Raw genomic sequence first — 24,495 nt, forward strand, 5'->3', positions numbered from 1 at the left:
GGTCAAGATGAAACATTTCACATGCAATTTATTTTTATTAAGGTTATTTATACATTTTTTTCAGTCCGCAACAGCGTTTATGCAGTGCACTTGATGATAACGTCAAATCGCTCATGCCGTAATTTTTGCCTTATACAGGGGTACAGATATATGCGGTATGTCGGTATTTAGAATAAGCCACATTTATTAAAAATGTAATAAATAAATAATATAATCATTAATATATTCATTATTGAAATGATATATTTGAAATATGTAAGGACAGAAATCAGACGGCATCCATACATTCTGAAACGGTCATTGTGATTGTTGTTACAAGGACCCATTTTTTATTCTGGCGATCATTTCATTTCAATGAAATTAAATACCATTTAAATTGTATACACCAATTTTACTTATTATAACTTGGCCTAGATACAAGTTGAGTTTAAACTAAATTGTTAATGTGTCTCCATTCCCTGGCGTATCATAGATCATGTGGGTGACGGAGTTAGGTTCATAAGTTATGATAGCACATGTGATAAACGTCGTATTCAGAGGGCTTATTTGAATAATAATAAAAATATTTTTGCTAATAATTTTATAAATTATAACGTTTCAGGTTATATTTAACGTTAGTGATTGCAAATGATAAAAACCGCAAAAAATAATTTACAGAGAAACGCGCAATGGTTTCTGCTTATAGTGACGGAGTTTGGGTACTCGGGGATAATGGTTTGAGAACAAATCAAAATCTAAGCTACATTTCAAAATCAAAAATTTCTCAAGATGATTGCATTATGACATTGGAGTTCTTGCGAAAAAGATTCTTGTTTTTAGATTTTTTCCAGTATAAATATGATTCTTAACTGTCACCCTACCCCCAGGGATCATGATTCGAACAAACTTTAATTTACTTGAATTTACTCTACTTGACTATAGTTGAGGATTTTTCCACTCAAGCTACTGCTTTTTGGGGAAGATAAATTTTGAAGAGATTTTCTCTATTTATTCCTATGTAGAAATTCCCCCCCCCCCCCACACACACATTGTGGCCCCACACTACTCCCACGATTCGAATACTTGTAATGGATCACGAATGGTAATAATGATTTTTGAGAAGATTTTTGATAAATGCGAACAAATTTTCAATAATTTTAAATTATCTCCCCTTGTAAGAGGGTTTGGCCCTTCAGTTTATCAAACATGAATTTCCTTTACCCAAAGGTTGGGTCAAGTTTGGCTGAAAGTAGCCCAGTGGTTCTTGAGGAGAAGAAGTACAGAAAATGTACAAAGTTTACGGACGGACAGACTGACGGAAACTGGACTGACAAAAGATGACTTTAACGAGCTTTGAGCTGGTGAGCTAAAACGATATGTTTTGGACGAAATAGCGCATGTATTTTGTGTAGTCATTTAAACCAGTAAAACAAGTATTATTATTAAAGGCATTATTTTTTAAAATATAAATGTAACAAAACAATTGTTACATACATGAAGGGTAAATCTGATAATTCGAGACATAATCATTCAAATGTTTCTTGTTTTAAGAAACTGTTTATTTAGAATTGAAGATGCTCATGTTAAAACACTATAAACACGACTTCTGGCCTCAAAATAATGAATAAGCTGTATTTTTTATTGAATATATTTGAACTATAAATATCAATTCAATAACACATGTACGTATTTATTTGCTGTTAAATTTATAACCGGTTTCATAAACTAAATTCCACGATGCGGGTCAATTTTCAACTAAAAACAACAGCAACAACAAAATCCAAATCCATCGATTTTATAATAAGCTGTTTGCGCTTCTGTGCTTCCGTAGATAAATAGCGTTATAGGTTTTTGATTTTCGCAATCAACATCCGGTTTGGCCAATCGATGAAAAATGGCGAACGAAGTCGTAAATGCACCGAATAAAACATGGGAATTAAGTTTGTACGAGCTTCACAGAACTCCTCAAGAAGCAATAACAGACAATACAGAAATAGCAGTGTCACCTAGAAGCTTACACAGTGAATTGATGTGTCCAATATGTCTTGACATGCTAAAAAATACTATGACGACAAAGGAGTGCTTGCACCGCTTTTGTCAGGACTGCATAATAACTGCACTTCGAAGCGGTAACAAAGAATGTCCTACGTGCAGGAAGAAACTCGTGTCAAAGAGATCCCTTCGGCCAGATCCCAATTTTGATGCGTTGATTTCTAAGATATATCCCAGTCGAGACGAATATGAAGCTCATCAGGCTAGAGTTCTTGCAAAACTAAATAAACAACACAGCACATCTGCACTAACCAGCAGGTAGTCATTTGGTCAGGTTATGTCCAGTTTTAGATTTTGATTGGGCCACATTTTTTTAAAGCTGCTTGGTCCGATTTATTTGTTATTACAGTATCAATTTTTTTCCATACAAACCATTTATCTTAGAAAGTTATGGACTTTCTCTATTTACACCAGCAAAATCAGTCTCCTTTCAAAGTTAGAAATATTAAAAGTAAATAAAAATAATTTCTTTCTGGGCAAACGAAAAAACAAACCAAAATGCATCACTGGAGTGTTTAGAAAAAGAAACTGTTTGGTCAGTCAATCCGCATGCTATGCATCAATTGTAAAAAAAGCAAACTTCAGGAAAATAAGTGAACAAAACGTACACATGTTTATTTGTAATTTGTCTGATCATTTCGACCTTTATTCAAAGCGATGACAAAGTCGTAATACAACCATACCCGTCTCCTTGTCAGGGGTGAAATTTAACATGAGGCGAAATAATGCGTTACCCTTTTATGTCATTTGTTTTGTTAGCAAATTTTGTACAGATTTTTCTTCATTGAAATTTGGCTTAATTGACTGGGAAAACTACTGCAATGTCTATTATTATACATATACTTACCATAAAGTGTGCATAAAATTTGATATAAAATCGGACCAAGCAGCTTTAATGTAGTGAGGTCTTATATCTGGCTCTTTGCAAGATTCTGCCGGATGGTATGACCTAATTTTCTTACAAACTCTTTAGACAGTCCCTCGTTTTTCTTTTTAGAAGTTTTGTTCCAAATAGGTTCACATTGAATCATACAGGGGAGATTATCCCACTCTATTGTTTAGCACAGTTTAGTTACTACTGCACATTTTATCTTTATGTAGTATCACTCATTCACTGTCACAATTTACTGGACAGTGTACAGTATTTATTATGATTTTGGCATTTTCAAATGGCAAATGACTTCACGTGAATTAAATAAAAATAGCTACAGAAATATCAAAATGAATACACTTGCTAAATAAGGTTAAATTGAATTTTTACATGAACAAAATATTTTTAACATTTTCTTCTATTTCAGTGAAACCTGATCTAAGTTTTATAGGTTTACTTTATTCATAAAAATGGTTTGAAAATTTTACAAAATAATAATTGTCCTTGCATTGTTTGGCAGCATTGAAGAAGGATTAAGAGTACAAGCCTTGAGCAGACCACAGAGGGTCCGCAAACATGCCACAGAACCAGACTTATCCCGCCTGGAAACAGCAAGTAATGCTTCCAGTGAAAATACTCCCCTAAAGAGACCAAAGACTTTGTCTGATGACTCTAGTGCTGAGAACTCGCTAGCAGAGGCGGTCACTGACTCTGCCCCACCCCCAGAGCTTCCCCAGCCAGTGGGAGACATTGAATTAATATTCAGACCTCTCCCAGCAGACCACGAGCCTCCAGATGACTCCCAGATTCGATATATTAAAACAACAGCTAATGCAACAGGTATTACTGTTACATGTATTATCTTTAGAGATTAAACCTAAGTTGATACATCAGCAGTCTTTAAAGATATAATCCTTTTCAATTTGAAGTTAAAACGTGTACAGCTTACTGTAGACACACAGGGTTAATATTTTCACTCCATTTTATTCCTATTTTGCAAAATCTGAATGTGAGAAAATGGTGAATATTAATCTTAATTTTTACTCTTTATTGAATACATGTATCACTAACATCTGGGCATTAAATAAGAGTTGATTGTTATTGTATTGTTTTTCAGTGGACCATTTATCAAAGTACCTTGCAATAAGATTGTCATTAGAATCCAAAAAAGTTGATGCAGGTATGATGGTGAACTTTTTACACATTTTTTTTTGTCTTTTAAACAACTTTCAAATTGAAATACTGTGGTTCCATCAATATTCAATGAATACCAATTTTCTTGGATTTCGTTATTTAGTTGATCCACAAAATTAAGTTTTTAGCTCACCTGAGCTGAAAGCTCAAGTGAGCTATTCTGATCACATTTTGTCCGTCGTCCGTCTGTCCGTCCGTCCGTCTGTCCGTCTGTCTGTCTGTCCGTCTGTAAACTTTTTACATTTTGAACTTCTTCTCTAAAACTGCTTATCCAATTTCAACCAAATTTGGCACAAAGCATCCTTATGGGATGGCAAATATAAATTGCAAAAATAAAAGTCCGATCTGTATTCTAAGCGGAGAAAACCTTGAAACTGTAGAAAAAGGGGGGTGCATTTTTAAAATTCTTCTTCTCAAGAACTACCGAGGCAAATTCAACGTAGTTTAGCATAAATTATCCTTATGGGAAGGAAAATATAAATTGCAAAAATTAAGGGGTAATTTTGTTTCAAATCTAAGTTATTACGAAAATAATAATAAAGGAAAGGCGTGTTTCGATCAGTTTAATAGCATCGGGCTCGGCATCCGATAAAATGGGTAGGCAAGACTTGGCCTGGGCAAAACAAAAGATTGGCAGTTATTAATCTGCCAATCTCATTAAAATTTCAGGATATTTGATGGACTAGTATATTTGTATTCGCTGTAGATATTGCTGCAAAATAATGCGTATTTAAAATTGACGATTGCCGATCCGCCCCGGCCTTTTTTTTGCCACGGCCCGGGTTTGCATACCCATTTTACCAAGACTCGTATTCCATACTTCTAAAACGAGGTTCTTTGTTTAAAGCAGCCATGACATTATACGAAAAAGGGTCGATCTGACTATGATGAATTTGCTTGTTGTGCAACAGTTCGCGTATGAAGGGAAATTTTGAAACATGAAAAATATATTGGTGCCGATTTTGTGAAGTAAATTGAGGCTAAATATTTCAATGCGTTGACAGTTTTCACACATGACGTTGGTGTTAGCTTGTTCTGATTTTCGTTTCGTTTTCATTATTTATGCTTTGTAACCTGGAAACTATCGTCTGTATTTCGTGATTTTTACGTATCAAATCAAACAGAGACTTCGGTAAATCAAACAGTTACGTTAACTGTTTACCTGCGCAAATTAAGCAAAATCTGATGTAGGGGTACTGAAATACAATTCATTCTATCGGTAATTCGGCATTATCTTTTGCGTAATGGTAGATTAATGCAATAGGTTTTGTTGAGATGCTCGACATTTTCTCTAGTTTATTCAGTTTAAATAGAGTTTGATATCGCTTACGGAAATATGTAGGTATATACATGTATATATATAATTCATTATACATGTAGTGCATGTTTCTTGTGTTTAATTGTTTACAATTTCTATTTACTAACCATATTTGAGTGTTAAGCTTCGAATTATAAGCAAGATACAGAGATTAGCTCACAATTCTATGTTTGTACACAGATCTTAAAAGCTAAAGATTAAAAATGTAACAGTAAATTGTCAATATTTATTACGAAAATTTTCAAAATCTGTTCTTCCAGAAACCAACTTATTGAATTGTAAACTTAACCTTTTTAGCTCACCTGAGGATGGGGCCACAATTGGGGGGTCGAAGTTTAACAAGTGAATATATAGATTAATCTTTAGAAATCTTCTTCTCAGAAACTAATCGGCCAGGAAAGCTGAAACTTGTGTGGAAGCATCCTCAGGTAGTGTAGATTCAAAGATGTGAAAAACATGACCCCTGGGGGTAGGGTGGGGCCACAATAGAGGGTCGAAGTTTAACATATGAATATAAAAAGTAAATCTTTAAAAATCTTCTTCTCAGAAACTAATCGGCCAGGAAAGCTGACACTTGTGTGGATGCATCCTTAGGTAGTGAAGATTCAAATTTGTGAAAATCATGACCCCCAGGGGTAGGGTGGGGCCACAATGGGGGATCGACGTTTTACATAGGAATCCACAGTAAATCTTTAAAAATCTTCTTCTCAGAAACTATTCAGCCAGGAAAGCTGACACTTGTGTGGATGCATCCTCAGGTAGTGTAAATTCACAGTTTTGAAAATCATGACCCCCGGGGGTAGGGTGGGGCCACAATGGGGGATCGAAGTTTAACATATGATTATATACAGTAAATCTTTAAAAATCTTCTTCTCAGAAACTAATTAGCCAGGAAAGCTAAAACTTGTGTGGAAGCATCCTCAGGTAGTGTTGATTCAAATTTGTGAAAATCATGACCCCTGGGGGTAAGTTTGGGCCACAATGGGAGGTCGATGTTTTACATAGGAATAAACAGAGTTATTCTTCAAAAATCTTCTTCTCAGAAACTAATCAGCCAGGAAAGCTGAAACTTGTGTGAAAGCATCCTCAGGTAGTGTAGATTCAAAGTTGTGAAAATAATGATCCCCAGGGGTAGGGTGGGGCGTCAATGGGGGGGGGGGTGTCAAAGTTTAACAAAGGAATATATAGGGCAAATCTTTAAAAACTAATCAGCCAGATGATTCTTTATAATTGTTAAGACTTTGGCCCCAGGACAATTCTCTGGCCTCACGAGAAGGTTCAGAGTTTGATGTACGTTTATATCCCATATATAAACTATTGTTACGGATCTTTTTTAGAACTGCAATACTCAACATATGATATGGCTATAAAATCATCCTGTTAGAAAAGGGACTAATGATTATAAACATAAGAATATCCAGGGGAAAATGGATTTTATTTATACAGGATTTACATGAATTATTGTACATTGTCCAGATAGTTTGTATTATGACTCCATTGAGCTGATTTTATCATACCTATTGTTCCTCAGGTGAGCGATGTGGCCCATGGGCCTCTTGTCATTGAAGTGCAATTTCTATTAACATTTTGTATTGATAGGGTCATTAGACACGAATTTACATATCCTTGAAACTGTGATGTTCACATTATCCACGAAAATGGATACCCTTGAATATTAATGAAAGAACAGTAATGCCCCCCAACTCTCAATAAAAAATATCTTATAATCAGAGTATTGTTTAATATATACGAGTACTGATGCATGTATTTTATTTCTAGGTACAAGTTCATCTGGAGGGGAAAATAAATACACAATTTACATTGCAAGTAACCCTGGAAACTACACAGCTCTCAATGGTGCTATGACTCTGGAACAGGTCAATGAAAAATACTGGCGTATCAACAAACCTTTGGAAATGTTTTATGCAGTTCAGAAAAAAGCAGAGTCACCAAAGAAATCAGAAAAATTGGAAAAATAACTTCTTTTTTTTATATCACCTCGTTGTTCATATCTTTCTGTTTTATTGTTCAGTAATATTGTCTTGTACATATAGATGTACACATGTATTTTGGGGACAGTAAATGGTTTTATACAGAAAACAAGGCTGCATGCATTGGAACAAATACTGGTAGTTTAATTAGAGGCTTATTATAGATTAGTGTCACTGTGACAGGGTTTATAGCCTGAATCTTCTTTTATATTGTTTTACATAATGTAAATTGTACATGCTCTAACGCCTCTTACTACTAAAGGAATGTTTCTTACTTTATAAAGCTTACTATAAAAAATGGTTGTCATTTTGTGAAGATGATGACATTTATACTGTTTAAATTTGTGTAAGTGCTAATTCAGACTGGTGATTCCGCTGTCATTGCTAAAGATACATGGATTTCAAATCAGTGTTCTTTGAATAGTTTTGAAGATGGGGAATTGACAATATCCTTATCACGAAGAGGATTTACACAAAATAGTTTGAAGAAATCCATACATTTTGATGTGTACATGAATTTCAAATTTCAAACTTATATTATTACCATGTAATCGATTTATTTGTTTAAATTTGAGTCAGTTTAGAATCATTATGCTGATGGAATTTAAGTTTAGATGCATGACACATAGGGAGACTGGGATTTGCGCAACCACTGCCATTGTCATGTTTAAAATGAAACACTGAGCCATTTAAAGTAAATGCATGTAGTTGTACTATTTAATATTTTTTAGGATTGAGCATTTTTATGAATATACATGTACTAGTACATGTTTTTCTACAAAAATGGTTTTTTGTTTGTTTGTTTTATGATTTATATATCGTTATTTCAATATTTGTTATTTTTTTCTTTTAACAAGAATGAATACTTGAGCATGTACGGTATTACAGTATAGATTTTATGGCATTTTCCAACAGATCTTCAGAATTCCTAGTATTTTAAACACGGAACAGTGAATGACTCTATGCATGATTGATTTGATCAGTCAATTATCAATTTCATTCAACTTATCCAGTCTGATCATTGTATCTGACATCTTTGTGGTTCATAATGAAAGTGTGTGTGGTTTCATTACAGATGTATGATTGTGTATAAAAACATTGCCTTTGACTTGTACAGATGTATTGTTCATGTATATAAATAAAACAGCAACAATCTTATTTGGAATGCAGTTTGGTTCCCTAATCACAATATAAAAAGAGGTGACAATTCAAGACATGGTTATTGTAAATCATGAAAGATTCTCTGCAAGTTACAAGATCTTAATATGTTCATGGACAAAATAGCAAATTTTCCATGTTTCCATGCATGAAATGTATTCTGTTCCCAATTACATTCATAAACTCATTTATGAAATTACCAGTACATTGTATCTATATTCTGAAAGAATGAAAGTGTTTCTTACCAATATATGTTGGAAAGCATATTTCAAGCCAATTCAAGGCACAAAATAATAAATGTTGCCTTTCCTCTTTATCTAATTTTTGACAGGGATGATTCATTGGTACAGAATGGATGTATACATTTGCTAAAAGGAAGCAAATGCAAAATCAAGGTCATTGCAGAAGTATAAAGAAAACATGGCCCAGGGAAAACGGTTTCTGACAAGGAACTTAACAGATATGTATTCTTTGACCTTGACCCTTGACATACTTGATTCAAGGTAAAAGCAGACTTCTTGAGTGCCTTGCAGCTTTTCTTGTGGTAAAGCTGGAGAAATGTTAAGGGAAAAAAATTATATTCCAAAACTGCCTTAAAGACATCTGTTATGACCTTTGACATAGAAACTTGGTCAAAATCACAACACATCTTCTTCCCAGAATTACTATGTAAAGTATTAGATAGGGTTAACAAGTGTGTTTCAAAGAGGACTGATATGACCTTGACCTAGGAACTGTGAGGGTCATGACCCTGTCCTTTTACCCAAGGCATTCTACAGGAGAGGATTAGTCTAAGGAGAGAAAGCTTATATATATATGCATTATCTGACAAAAGTTTTATACACATATGTCTGCTATAACTTATCAACCCTATATAGACCGATTTAAAGTCACTGCATGCGTGCACTAGTCTAACGTTTCCCAGGCCTTTTTTTTTTAACGATTTCCAAATTTCACTTGCCAAGAAAACATAAAATATCGAAATCGCCACAAAAGCAAGGAAAACGACAGACTAGAGACAGTAGAGTGCACTGCACAGTGCATGCCCCCTATACACAGGCACTTGTTTCTGAGAAAAAAAATTACCCTATAGTATAATAATAACATTTCTGAGAAAAAAAATCACCCTATAGTATAATAATAACACTTGTGTTATTATTATACTATAGGGTCATTTTTTTTGCTCAGAAACAAGTACCTGTGCCCCTATATCCAAAGGCACTCTGTTGGTGATGTTAAAAAGGTCAGGTAATGTCAGATATTTCGGACAAGGGTGATGTATGAGGCAGATTGGTCTAAGGGGATAGAAGGGCTCTATTTATGGAAGAAAAAATTAGCAAAAGTATATCAATTCTAAGCACGTTCCAGTCAGTTGTGACCATGACTATTCCGGGATTATACATTCAGTTTGGTTTTTGTTTTTACTTTCTTATGATATTATTTTTCCTCCTAGTACAAAAGAGTTATGTAAACACAATACATTTCCCGGTTTTCCCCGTTTTATATTCCAGGAGTGACTGAACAAGATGAAACGCAAATATTAACGGGTTTTTTGTGTCTGAAAACAAGAAAAAAGCTGGTGTTTTGACATGGCTTCTAATACAAATGACAACGAGACGGAACCTATTCTGCTGGTGAACAAACTGACCCCTCACTTTCTGTGTCCAGTGTGCGGACAGCTGTACAGGAACCCCGTCATTAACATCAAATGTGGACACACGTTTTGTAAGAATTGTGCCAGCGGCTGTTCTCAGTGTCCCGTAGATAACGAACCTTGTGATGCCAGTCAGCTAATAGTAAACAGGTGCTCTTCAAAATATTTCACCCCCCCCCCCCCCCCCCCCCCAAATCTCTGTCTGTATAGGATATTTAGTATACATATCAGTTTTACTTTAATATTGGGAATTTTAAAGAACAAAAGTTTTAATTCAATACATATTGATTATGGAAAATGTTAAAATTTTTATGGACGTACATACACTGTATATGCTCAGATGAAAGAGTGGTTTTATGGCATGATATTGACACTGTGTTTTGGAGAGAAAAAAATGTTTTGTGATTACAGGCTTGTTGTTGGTCAAATAGATGAACTTCTGGTTTATTGCAAGTACGGAATTAGAAAGGAGAATGGAATTTATGTAGTAGACCCTACTGGCTGCCAAGAACAAATTGCCATTGGTAATTATATGTTGGGTTTTTTTTCAAAATAATTTTTCTAGGTACTGGTACATATCTTTTTTTAGTTGTGAATCATGCATAATTATGATGTTCATTGCTATTTTATGTCTATAGCATTGTCTTTCACAAACTTGTATTTATTAATAAATATAAGATTATCTCATGTATCAAATGCAGGCAGAAAATGTAGAATTTATTTGATGTTACTTTTCCATATTAGGAGTTATTTATGGTAAATGAACAATTGATATCTATTTCATATGCATGTATACTTATACATGTATCTGTTAATGTTTTAGGAAATCGACATCAACATGAAAATGAATGCAGTTTTATCCCAAAACCTTGTCCCAATGATGTAGAGAATTGTGGAACATTTAGATCATCAGAACTGGACCATCACCTTCAAGTCTGTCCTTACTTCGAATGTGAACACAAAGACAAAGGTACTCTGTCTAGTGATGTCAATATGGATATCTTGTATGGGTAAAAAATACATAGTTTTAGTAATGTATCAGTTAAAAGTAAATACCATAGAAGTTGAGCTATAATGTTTGCGGCAATTGTAGGGTGTGAATTTCATGGCAGACAAGAGGAAGTGGGTGACCACCAGGGGAGGTGTGGCTACAGGGGCCTCCCTAAGGCCATTAGCCAGAAGGATTTCAAAGACCAGGTGAGTTCTGCTTTACACAGCCAGGTCAAGTGACATCCAGGTTTTATTCATGCTTTCTCAACTTTCTTGCAAAGAAAAATACATGTATTATTCTTCAACTTTTTCCTAATCAAGGCTTAGGACCTGATGAATAGAGTTTTCAAAATATCTACCTTCAAAACAAAAGTTCATGAATTTAAAAAGAAAAAAATGCTTGAATAATACTTAATGGTTGGTTTAGTTTATTTTATATAATTTATATACATATGTACATGTATACACACATATACATATGTATTTAATGTGCATGTTGATATTCTAGACAAAAGCATTAGAATCAGAAAACAGATGCCTTAGAGAGAAACTGGACAGTTTGACAAAGAGAGTTGAAGTTTTAGAAGGAAACAAAAACTCTTTGGAATCTTCTTTAGAGCTGTGTTTAAGGTAAAGAGCCAGAATAAATATAATGTATTGTTATAAGAAAGATTGTTTTATGTTAAAAAGAATATAGTATATTTTTTCAATTTCTGTTAGGCAATGCTAGTACATTGTACATGTATGTTTATTGATTTCATATAACCGGTACATGTTGTATTTTTGGCATAAGTATCATAAAGTTAAATTCAAAGGAATTTTGATATAAAGATCTGATGTTGTGGCAATAATGTCCTGAAATAAATTTCATTTTTCAACTTTTGATTAACAATTAGTTTTGATTAGTTTTGCCAGTATTTTTTCATGAAGCAATATTTGTTTGGGCAGTAATTATCAAAATTTGAGTAAGAAACATGAAGCTCTGCAGACAATTGTCGAACAACTGATGACCACTCGTAATCGACGATCCATGACCTCGCCAGGAAATTCCGCCGAAGTGATACGGCAGAGATCAAGTAGCACCAGCAGTTTTTCAAGTAAGAACAGCTCTTTAGTGTGTAAATGAATTCCAAATTACCTTTAACTCCAAAATTCAGAATGCTTACAGTGGTTTTACCATTTTCCTTTGAAGACCAATTTTTGTGGATTTTGTTGTTAAAAGTGATCCACAAAAATAAATGTTCAACAAAGTAAAACATATCAAAGAATCTTGCACATGAAATTACTTATCCTTCTAACTCTGAATTTTACTAAATCCATGAAATTTGCTTAATATGAACATGAATGAAACCACATTGACATGTAGTTTAGATAAACAAGATAAAGTACATTTATTTAAGGAGAGAAAACACAGCAATACACTTATCATGTATTAAGAGGATATTATATATAATGCAGCCTTTATTTTATAAGGAAATGTACAGTATAATAGATAGTTATTAAACACTAAGAATTTGTTAATCCTGTCATGACATCATCAATGTATAGGTGTATGCTGTAATGCAACATGCTCTGTATAGTGAATCATCAATTTATGGGCACAAACAACATGCACTATTGTGTGACATCATCAACAAATGGACCAACTCTAAATCTAAAATGTGACATCATTATGTTGATACACACAGCATTCAATATAATGTGACATTAACATTGTATTATTGCAGTTCAATACTCTAGACAGAGTAAATTTACTGATGCTTAGTCACAGACAGAAAAACCCAATTAATAGAGTGATAGCGTCAATGACACTAAATCAGTTTAAGTGGGATGTGTGACCATCTTGTACATTTGAGGATAAGAATGTAAACATTTCTTGAACTGGCTTGTTTCTGCCCGAAACTAGTCAAAATTGTTGCCAAAAGATATGAAAGCAATAAATATGAAGTTCTACATGCCATTTTGTTTAAAATGTATGCATAAAAGAACAGAATAATGCCTTTTTAATCACTCAGACCAGTTGTCGAACTGCGCAGCTACAGACTTATTTTGAAAATTTAAAAATCTGAAAAAGTATTAATGGGGGTTTATTGGTATCCTCTCTACAACCATTTGTTGAGAAAAAGTTTGAATTTTGCTAATATAAGTTGTATCTTTTGTATCTGGCCACACATCCCCCTTAAAATTAGTGATTAAATGTAACAACAATCATATATGTAATCTATGTGTGACAGCATCATATTGCATGATAGCATCAATGATACTGTCTATGTGTGATAGCATCAATGACACTGTCTATGTGTGAAAGCATCAATGACACTGTCTATGTGTGACAGCATCAGTGATGTTGTCTATGTGTGACAGCATCAGTGATGTTGTCTATGTGTGAAAGCATCAATGACACTGTCTATGTGTGACAGCATCAGTGACACTGTCTATGTGTGACAGCATCAGTGATTTTGTCTATGTGTGACAGCATCAATGGCACTGTTTATGTGTGACAGCATCAGTGATGTTGTCTTTGTGTGACAGCATCAGTGATGTTGTCTATGTGTAATTGCATCAATGACACTGTCTATGTGTGACAGTATCAATGACACTGTCTATGTGTGAAAGCATCAATGACACTGTCTTTGTGTGACAGCATCAATGACACTGTCTATGTGTGATAGCATCAGTGATGTTGTCTATGTGTGAAAGCATCAATGACACTGTCTATGTGTGACAGCATCAATGACACTGTCTATGTGTGACAGCATCAATGACACTGTCTATGTGTGATAGCATCAATGACACTGTCTATTTGTGACACCTTCAGTGACACTGTCTATGTGTGACAGCATCAGTGATGTTGTCTATGTGTGAAAGCATCAATGACACTGTCTATGTGTGACAGTATCAGTGATGTTGTCTATGTGTGACAGCATCAATGACACTGTCTACGTGTGATAGCATCAATGACACTGTCTATGTGTGATAACATCAATGACACTGTCTATGTGTGACAGCATCAATGACACTGTCTATGTGTGAAAGCATCAATGACACTGTCTTTGTGTGACAGCATCAATGACACTGTCTTTGTATGATAGCATCAGTGATGTTGTCTATGTGTGAAAGCATCAATGACACTGTCTATGTGTGACAGCATCAATGACACTGTCTATGTGTGACAGCATCAATGACACTGTCTATGTGTGAAAGCATCAATGACAATGTCTATGTGTGACAGCATCAATGACACTGTCTACGTGTGACAGTATCAATGACACTGTCTATGTGTGATAGCATCAATGACACTGTCTTTGTGTGACAGCATCAATGACACTGTCTATGTATGATAGCATCAATGACACTTTCTATGTGTGATAGCATCAATGACACTGTCTATGTGTGACAGCATCATTGACACTAAATGTGTGACAGCATCAATGACACTGTCAAAGTATAACTACCGGTATATTATTATTTATGATGTCGCCCATTATTGCATTGAACATTTCATAAACCTTTTATTTATATTTCATTATTTTGAGTTATTTATGATAATATTTGGAAAATGTGTCATTCCTTTTTTATTTTGTTATTTTATCTTAAACAATTTTAAGGAGTACGTTTCTCTGGAGAATTTGGTAAATAGCACTACATTATATATAAACATATTTTGAGTCCTTCCTTTATTTCTGTAATAATGACTCAATAATGCATGATTTAAAAATCTGAAGATGCATCCACAAGTTCTAAATTTCTTAAATTTGTATTCTAAACATTGGCAGTACAAGTTTTCATATTTTTAAAGTTCATCATCATGATGACCATGCACTTGCTTATATACTCATGCCTATTAATAAGGCCTGAACTCATGTATCAAGACCGGTAACTCTCAAAATGTATGTATGTTGATATATCTACATGTACATTATGTCTGGCTCAATAAGGTAATGTGACTAACATTGACTTTTAACCGGTATTTAACTTTGTCTGTGTTTTATACTTTTTAAGTACAACCTTTGCATGGTGTACTATAACATCTTCCTATTTGATTAGGAGAAATCTTAAGGAGGCTGGATGGTCAACAAAAAAGGATCAGATCTGCCTAAATTTTTAAGATATGATTTGCTTAGCTATAAACTATTATTTAGTAAAAAAAAAAAAAAAATTCATGTATTTCACCTTTTGAAGGAGATCAATACAGTCTAAGAATGGACACAGCCATCGTCGAGCCATCTTAAAAAAAACTCCTCTTCATGGATGTTAAATTACGGAAGAGGTCAAGGTTATATTAAACAGAGTGCATTGATGAATTATTTGTACATTTACCTGTGTTTCTATAGGTCCTAAACTGAGTCCTCTAGCAAATTCAAAAACAGAATCCTGGAAAATGCCATTCCAGTTCAAATGCATAGGATCTCTCAGGTAACTACATATCATACATATTTCAAATGCTTTAATTTACATTGAACATGTAATATACAGTAAAACTCGTTTAGTACGAACATGGATATAGCGAATTATCGGATATAGCGAAGTTTTTTTTTGAGTCCCCGGTAAAAATTTTAAGAAATCTTTGCAAAATTTTACCGTTATAACGAATTCAGATATAACGAATTTACGGATATAGCAAAGTGATTTTGAGTCCTGTAGAGGTGAATAATAACGAAATTTAACACTTTTATAACGAATTTGTTTACAGTTAAAAAAGTTTGCACTACCATTTAACATAATAGTTTGAATGAATTTATTTTCGCATAAATTCTTCATTTACAATCCGATTTTTAAAGGTATCGAAAGAAAGTATTTTCATTCTTAGCCTCAATTGGCAAAAATTGTAGTCTGGTTAAAGAAAACATGTATATAGTGAATTCGCTATAGTTATTATTATGAATTCGTTATATGGATATAACGAATAACGGGTATAACGAAGTAAATCCATTGGTCCCTAGGACTTCGCTATAACCAAGTTTTACTGTACATCCTACATTGTAATACCTATATATTACATAAAAATTGTAAATGATATTTTAATACCTGAAAGGAAAAAATGTCTAATGAAAATGTGAATTTCAATTGAAAAAATTCTTATTCTTAAAATAATTTATTTAACAATATGATTTTTATGTACCGGGTACTGGGTAGTGTATTCAAATGAAAGTTAGGTGATCTATTTATATATATGTTACTTTGTGTAGAAAGATGTGAGACAGTTGTATTGTTTGGTTACAGAGGCCATAAGAAGGTGGTGTGGTGCCTGGCCCTGTACAAACAGAGACTGTACAGCTCTGGGGCCGACAACCTGATCAAGGCGTGGGATCTGGACGTACTCACCAACGGCTGTATCAAGACCATGGAGGGGCACACCGGGGTGGTAAGTGGGAGATGGAGGGCACACTGGGTGGTAAATGGGGGATGGAGGGGCACGCTGGGGTGGTAAGTGGGAGATGGAGGGGCACACTGGGTGGTAAATGGGGGATGGAGGGGCACACCGGGGTGGTAAGTGGGAGATGGAGGGGCACACTGGGTGGTAAATGGGGGATGGATGGGCACACTGGGTGGTAAATGGGGGATGGAGGGGCACACTGGGTGGTAAATGGGGGATAGAGGGGCACACTTGGGTGGTAAGTGGGAAAAGGAGGGGCAAACTGCACTTATACGAGGGGGATGGAGGGGCACATGGGGGTGGTAAGTGGGAAAAGGAGGGGCACACTGCAATGTTAAGTAGCAGATGGAGGGGCACACTGGGATGGTAAGTAGGAAAAGGAGGGGCACACTTGGGTGGTAAATGGAAGATAGAATGGCACACTGGGGTGGTATATGAGAGATGGAGGGCACACTTGGGTGGTATGTGGAAGATGGAAAAGGCACGCTGGGGTGGTGAGTGAGAGATGGAGGGGCACACTTGGGTGGTAAGTGGGGGATGGAGGGGCACACTTGGGTTGTAAGTGGGGGATGGAGGGGCACACTTGGGTGGTAAGTGGGGGATGGAGGGGCACACTTGGGTGGTAAGTGGGGGATGGGGAGGTACACTGGGGTGGTAAGTGGGAGATAGGAGGGACACACTGCAGTGGTAAGTGGGAGATAGAATAGCACACTGGTGTGGTTAGTGGGAGATAGAGAGGAACATTTGGGTGGTAAGTGGGAGATGGAAGGGGCACACTCAGGTGGTAAGTAGAACATGGAAGGAGCACACGGAAGCTTTAAATGGAAGATGGAGGGACACACTGGGGTTGTAAGTGGGAGATGGAGGGGCACACTATGGTGGTAAGTGGGAGATAGAATGGCACACTGGGGTGGTAAGGTGGAGATAGAATGGCACACTGGGGTAGTAATTGGGAAATGAATTGGCACACTGGGTTATAAGTGGGAGATGGAGGGGCACACTTTGGCAGTAAGTTGAAGATGGAAGAGGCACACTTGAGTTGTAAATGGGAAATTGAGGGGCACACTGGGGTGGTAAGTGGGAGAAAGAATGGTACACTGGGGTGGCAAGTGGAGATAGAAGGGCACACTGGGGTGGTAAGTGGGAGATCGAGGGGCACACTTGGGTTGTAAGTTGGAGATGGATGGGGCACACTGGGGTGGTAAGTGGAGATAGAAGGGCACACACTGGGGTTGTAAGTGGGGGATGGAGGGGCACACTGGAGGATGGAGTGAGGTACTGAAATATTGAGTGGGGGACACACTGAAAAGGTGAGTGGGAGATGAAGGGTTACACTGGTGTGGTAAAATGAGGATGGAAGGAGGATACTGAAATAGTTGTTTGGTAAGTGAGAGATAGAGGGGCACACCTGGGTGGTAAGTGGAAAGGGGCACACTGGAGGGACATTGAAAAAGTTGGAGGACACACTAGGATGGTATGTGGGGGTACACTGGAGGGATGGATGAGGAGGGAGGGCACACTGGAATGGTGAATGAAAACACTTTGGTTGTGAAGGGGAGGGAGGGCACTGGAGTGGTGAGTAGAAGAGGGACACACTAGAGTGGGAAGGGACTGCACATTGGAGGGATGAATGTGGAGGGAGGGCACACTGGTATAGTTAATCGGGAAGGAGGACACACTTGAGTTGTGTATGGGGATGGGGGCACTCTGTTGGAATGAATAAGGATGGAGGGCACACTGGAATTACGAGGGAGGGCACACTGGCGGGTTGAGTGGGCAGGGATTAGGGGACACACTGGGAGGGAAGGGGCACTTAGGGGTGGTGAATTGGAAGACACATTAGGATGGTAAGTTGGGAAGACACACTGGGATGGTAATTAGGGGAGGAAGGTCTATGAACACCCTGGGATTATAAGTTATGATCATCTTAATGATATACAGTGAGCATTTTGAATTGAAAACTTTGTGGAAGTAGAATAGACACAAAACTGGACTTTGTGTTTTGTGATGATGTGTATCTGTTTTTTCTTTAAGCTTTAATAACTCAATACTGTAAACCATCCAAATTATGCGATGTTTCTGGGAATTTTCTTTATAAAGTATCACGCTGTGAACAGAACCTGTCCTTAAAATATTTTGAATATTTGTTAAAGGTTACTTATACAGATTTGTTTGTGAAAACTAATTTTTCACTGATGAATGGCAAAATAATCAAAGTTACATGTGGATTACAGTGTACCTGTAACTCACAGACAGGAAGTGATTTCAGTGTGCATCAGTTATTTTGCTTATTTTATCATAGCAAGAGCATTTATTAAAACATCTGCTACATATTTACTTATTTTTACAGGTGCACTCTATGGCCACTTATGAGAACTCACTGGTGTCGGGGGGAGAGGATTTGTCCATCAGGGTCTGGAACTTGGATTCTCACACAGAAGAAAATTGTATCTTTGTGAGTATAAACTTTTTAAATAAGATTCATTGAGTTTTATGCTGTATTTGTAGAATGGTTATGATAACCTGATCATTTGTACTGTACTGTATTTGTAAAATGCTCATGATAACCTGGTCATTTGTACTGTACTGTATTTGTAAAATGCTCATGCTATTTGAATCATTTGCTCTGTACTGTATTTGCATAATGCTCATGATAACCTGATCATTATAACTGTACTGAATTTGTAAAATGTTCATGATAACCTAATCATTTGTACCATGCTGTATTTGTAGAATGCTCAAGTTTACCTGATCATTTGTGTTATACTGTATTTGTAACCTGATCATTTGCAATGTGCTTTATTTTGTAGAATGCTCATTATAACATGATCATTTGTACAGTACCTTATTTGTAGATTGCTCATGATAACCTGATCATTTGCACTGTACTGTATTTGTAGAATGCTCATGATAACTTAATAATTAGTACTGTTCTGTATTTGTGGAATCCCATGATAACCTGGTCATTTGTACTGTACTGTATTTGTAGAATGCTCATGATAACCTGATCATTTGCACTGTACTGTATTTGTAGAATGCTCATGATAACTTAATAATTAGTACTGTTCTGTATTTGTGGAATCCCATGATAACCTGATCATTTGTACTGTACTGAATTTGTAGAACCCTCATAATAACCTGATCATTTGCACTGTACTGTATTTTTAGAATGCTCATGATTATTTAATCATTAGTTCTGTACTGAATTTGTACCATGCTCATGATAAACTGATCATTTGTACTGTACTGTATTTGTAGAATCCCATGATAACCTGATCATTTGTACTATACTGTATTTGTAGAATCCCATGATAACCTGATCATTTGTACTATACTGTATTTGTAGAATCCCATGATAACCTTGTCATTTGTACTGTACTGTATTTGTAGAATGTTCATGATAACCTGATCATTTGTACTATACTGTATTTGTAGAATCCCATGATAACCTTGTCATTTGTACTGTACTGTATTTGTAGAATGTTCATGATAACCTGATCATTTGTACTATACTGTATTTGTAGAATCCCATGATAACCTTGTCATTTGTACTGTACTGTATTTGTAGAATGCTCATGATAACCTGATCAGCTCCATGGTTGTTGTTGGGGACAACTTGTTCACTGCCTCCTACTCTCTCATCAAAGTAAATATAGATTTTTGTGAATATTCGCCAAGTGTATTATTGTTCAATGGTACCTCATGTACATGTACCTAATGCAGATATGGGACTAATGCTTTGTTTAATATGAGGCTGCATATTTTTCATATTCTAATTTTTCTGCAACTAGGCTTGGTTTCAAATACAAATCTTAATAATACATCTCAAACTTCATTAAAAACTTACCTTGCCAGTCATCATTCAGTCAATTTTTTCTCAGTATGTTTCCACAGTTCACCAGAGACTATGGTGATTTATCTTTTGCCTCCTATGCCTGCTTTGACACATGTTTTGTTGTTGTTCAGGTTTGGGATATGAAGACTCTCTCATTAGTTCACACAATATCAGGGCTACATCACTGGGTTCGAGCTCTCGTTGTAAGCCAGGACAAGGTAAAATTAGAGCTTCAGATTATTATTGGATTTGAATTCGGAATTATTTTGATTCTTGGAATTTAGGGTTTTTAAGAAAATTGCCCTTAGTTAGACTATTCATAAGAAAATTCATGTTACTTGTCTAAGTTAGCCTAACTAAGGGCAATTTTCTTAAAAGCCCTAAATTTCAAGAATCAAAATAATTCCAGGTTCAAATACATGTAATACTCTGTTGAACACATATAGCTTTATAAATGAAGTAAATTTCTTTTAAAGTACATTTGTACAATACAGAAAACATTTGTTTGGTCAAGTACATGTATGATTATATATTCCTGTTTTAAAATACTGAGTATTATTTTAATTATACATTTGTATACTTCAGTGAAACCTAACTATGATAACAAGTACATGTACAACAAATTGATTGCTCATGTATGCTTAATTGCATACAAAACAACATGTAGAACCTCATATTTGTTGCTTTTACATCTTTTGAGAACAGTTTTAGTCAGTTCTGGGCAGAAACAAGCCAATTCAAGAAATGTTTTACATTTAAATCATGAAATGTAAAAGATGGCCACACATCCCCCTTAATGTCTCTTTCAGGAATGTCTATACAGTGGATGCCATAATACCATTGGCATTTGGAGCACCTCTGGATCTTTCCAACATTTAGGAAACATTCCTCATAACTATGGGTCAATTTACTCTCTGGCCATAACTCATGAATTTCTCATTGCAGGTAGGTACATGTATATTGTTTATAAATAATTTCTACAGCATGTTAACACTTTGTTGAATACAAAAATTCAGTGATTTAAATTAAGAAAACATTGTTACTTTAATATGTTGAATTATTTTTTAGGAACATACAACAGAAATATACAGGTCTTCAATTTGTCAAACAATCAACATGTCTTCTCACTTAGAGGTCACATTGGGGTAGTGACCTCTCTTACTGTGACCCCATCAGGTCACTTCTTGGTTTCCTCATCCAGTGACCAGACTATAATGGTAAAATAATGATTTATGTGCTGCGTTTGAATAAAATAAGTTGTGGTAAAAAAAAAAACCAACGAGACTTTTCATTTCTTGCAAATTTTCCCACTCTAAATCATGGCCATTCCATTTGATTTTTAAAAAGTTGCTAATTATTTGATTCAAAAACCTTCAATTCTTGAAAAAAAAGTTTTTTTTAAAATTTATATCGAATAATTATTCTTTGGGTGATAAAATAATACATAGTTGATATAATATACAGTTAAACTTCAACATCTTGATTATCATTGTATATTGAAGTAAATAGGAAGTCTCACTTTAATATCTTGAGGTTTTCTTTCTGGTGCTATTAAGTTCAAAATACACATGTGCTTGTATCTCGATTTTAATGTATTTAGATTTTTAATGATAACATTTTTGTCAGATTTGGAACCTTGAGAATATGCTGCCAATCCAGACCCTTCACCGGCACGAGAGCGGAGTCAATGCCGTGATTCTGTTCAGAGACTTCCTGCTGTCAGGCTCAGAGGACAATGAAATCAAGGTAGATAATTATGGTAGTCAATATTATATAAATAGTGCCTGTTTGGGAGGGTAACAGTTGAAATTGACACCCCAAAAAACCATTGTCAACCGACGCGAAGCGGAGGTTGACAATGGTTTTCGAGGGGTGTCAATTTCAACTGTTATCCTCCCAAACAGGCACTATTTATTTTGTTATACTGAATGTCTTAATTTTTAAGAAAATTTTACTGCTTTTATATAGGAATAACGCGAATTCTACAGCGAACCGTATGCGCATAATTTTCGCGCATGTAACAATTTGTAATGTTACCTGTTGCTAAGTGCGTTACTAACGCTGAGGGTAGTAGAACGGATTATGAACTGTGTCTTAACCAATCAGATTTCAGTATTTAACATGAAAGTATAACAACATAATTTATTCCCCCTTCAAACTCTCCAAGATCTTATGTCTTCAGGAGGTCAGCTGATTTAGTGTACAGTTGTAATTAGTATCACTAAACTGAGCATAATTCTCCTCCCCTTCTAAACCTCCCCCCTCCCCCACCCCAGCTACACATCTTCAATAGGACAACTGATTAAGAATACAATGGTTATGAGTATCACCTAATTGATCCATAACTCCCCTCTCCTTCCCCCCCCCCCCCCTCCACACACACACAGAAATCTTCAAAAGGAAAACTTATTGTACAATGGTAATTAGTATCACTACTCTATCCATAATTCCCCCCCCCCCTCCAACTCCCCTGACAATGAACGTTTGTGTGTGAAAAAAAGATAAACATGAAAAAGGATACAACCGTTATTATAAGAATGTACCTGTGATAAATATTAAAGCAGGAGATGAATATTGCAATTTCTTCCAATACCTGGTATACCTGTACTACCACTGGATGAAACACAGATGATTTTAGCAATATACAATAATTCATTATTATTTATTTGTTATTTAGTCATAGGTTAAGATGCCTAATCAAGGTGCCATTGCCCTAACTGTTGAAATGTTTATATTTTTACAGCTGTTTCAGTACTTCCAAATGCAGATGGGATTTGCTCTACAGACGTAAACAAGGCGTGGTTCTCCTTGATGCATCACCTGTTTCTGTGCTTCACTCTCCTGTTTCAAGGCTCAGCATCATCACTACATATACCTCATGTCTTTCATTTAGATTGCAAATTTAGTGGACTTCATGCAAAGTTGTAAATTCAGCTGGTTTTTGATTAATGGTTGCATTTAAAATTTCATATTTACATCAGCCAATAATTTTCTCCTCTGTATCTTAAAAAACCAAATGTGATTCATAGCTCTATAGAAACTGACTGGACTGAAATCTACAAAATCCAGTTCTCACCAGTTTATTGATCAGTCAAAACCTTCAGCAGTACTGATGCAGTCATGTTCATTAACAATAATTTAGTGTCTTTAATTACTCTTTATGATCAATTTATTAATTTGTTAAAAGAAAGCACTTTCTTTGATGTTAATGCGGGTTATGAAGGTAACAACATCACAGAAAAGCCTACATAACCCGCAAATGCAGGTTTTGTATTTTTTCTGCAATGTCCCTACCTTTATATCCTGCATGACTCACAAAAAACAGAATTTTATTATGAAAATAATATTTCTTGTTATGAACCTTTAGATAATCAGGGCCACCCATTATATACAGGCAAGGGTAATATTCATTGTCACTCCAGTTTGATTTATGCATATTTGTTTTCATTCCATATTTATATGATATTTATAGATGTACACATATATTTAATTTGTAGACACTAAGTATAAATGTATTTAATTCCTAATTTACAGTTGTATGTCAATTTTAGATATACATTTTTTATCGTGTTTTTTTAATAAAAGAATTCAAAGCCATATCTGTGTAGGTTAATTTTTATATAAATGTACACAGTAATAGAAATAAAAACATCAGCAATCAAAGAGAGAAAGAGCGAGTCTTTGTAATTTGGTGTTTAATGGAGAGTTGGGCATTTAAGGTACCTCAATACACCCAGACTTATACTTTTTAAGACACTACGTCCAAGATGGCGATTTAAATGTTTTGTTAAACTGTTTATATCGTTTGATTGGGTTGTATAGCGTAGTAGCTCAGTGGTTAAAGTATTGGGCTTCTGAACCGCAGATCACGAGTTCAAATACGCCTGGAGCTTTTGTTCATGTTAACTGAATTAAATTTTTGAAAATGTAATTTTTCATCCTAAATTGCACATTTTTGCCTATTTGACTTTAATACTTTTTATCCATTATGATATCTCTCATAATCAAGTTATTTTATGCTGATTTGAGAAAATATTTCAAGGTGTAGTGAGCCACCTTAAACTCGTGTATGCCTA

The 24,495-nt window shown here is 35.4% G+C and overlaps 2 protein-coding genes across 4 annotated transcripts; both read left to right on the plus strand.

Moving 5' to 3' along the window:
* The first annotated feature begins 1,863 nt into the window (after positions 1-1,863).
* Positions 1,864-8,563, plus strand: LOC128190010 (E3 ubiquitin-protein ligase RING2-A-like). The gene is made up of 4 exons (XM_052861864.1): positions 1,864-2,289; positions 3,423-3,742; positions 4,020-4,082; positions 7,194-8,563. Exons 1-4 carry the CDS (start codon positions 1,874-1,876, stop codon positions 7,391-7,393), a joined length of 999 nt encoding a protein of 332 aa, XP_052717824.1. The 5' UTR covers positions 1,864-1,873; the 3' UTR covers positions 7,394-8,563.
* A 1,461-nt stretch (positions 8,564-10,024) lies between these two features.
* Positions 10,025-24,083, plus strand: LOC128187644 (E3 ubiquitin-protein ligase TRAF7-like). Of its 3 annotated transcripts, XR_008244074.1 has the most exons (17): positions 10,025-10,367; positions 10,629-10,741; positions 11,041-11,187; positions 11,311-11,414; positions 11,716-11,837; positions 12,156-12,304; positions 14,816-14,839; positions 15,542-15,623; positions 16,431-16,572; positions 18,935-19,039; positions 20,153-20,230; positions 20,551-20,637; positions 21,229-21,364; positions 21,488-21,636; positions 22,046-22,165; positions 23,163-23,633; positions 23,745-24,083. XR_008244074.1 is itself a non-coding variant. In XM_052858051.1 (16 exons), exons 1-16 carry the CDS (start codon positions 10,153-10,155, stop codon positions 23,208-23,210), a joined length of 1,821 nt encoding a protein of 606 aa, XP_052714011.1. In that variant the 5' UTR covers positions 10,025-10,152; the 3' UTR covers positions 23,211-24,081. The 3 variants fall into 3 exon arrangements, 2 of the variants coding, with proteins under 2 accessions (XP_052714011.1, XP_052714012.1); XM_052858051.1 differs by having other exon boundaries at positions 23,163-24,081; XM_052858052.1 differs by lacking the exon at positions 14,816-14,839 and having other exon boundaries at positions 23,163-24,079.
* Positions 24,084-24,495: the final 412 nt, after the last annotated feature.

This window comes from Crassostrea angulata, chromosome 6 (assembly GCF_025612915.1).
Source record: "Crassostrea angulata isolate pt1a10 chromosome 6, ASM2561291v2, whole genome shotgun sequence".
Classification (NCBI taxonomy): Eukaryota; Metazoa; Mollusca; class Bivalvia; order Ostreida; family Ostreidae; genus Magallana; species Magallana angulata.

Coding starts and splice junctions, on each gene's coding strand:
- LOC128190010 (XM_052861864.1), top strand. CDS start 1,874: ATGGCGAACGAAGTCGTAAATGCACCGAATAAAACATGGGAATTAAGT. Junction 2,290..3,422: donor ACATCTGCACTAACCAGCAG/GTAGTCATTTGG, acceptor ATTGTTTGGCAG/CATTGAAGAAGGATTAAGAG. Junction 3,743..4,019: donor AACAACAGCTAATGCAACAG/GTATTACTGTTA, acceptor ATTGTTTTTCAG/TGGACCATTTATCAAAGTAC.
- LOC128187644 (XM_052858051.1), top strand. CDS start 10,153: ATGGCTTCTAATACAAATGACAACGAGACGGAACCTATTCTGCTGGTG. Junction 11,188..11,310: donor ATGTGAACACAAAGACAAAG/GTACTCTGTCTA, acceptor CGGCAATTGTAG/GGTGTGAATTTCATGGCAGA. Junction 11,415..11,715: donor AGAAGGATTTCAAAGACCAG/GTGAGTTCTGCT, acceptor TTGATATTCTAG/ACAAAAGCATTAGAATCAGA.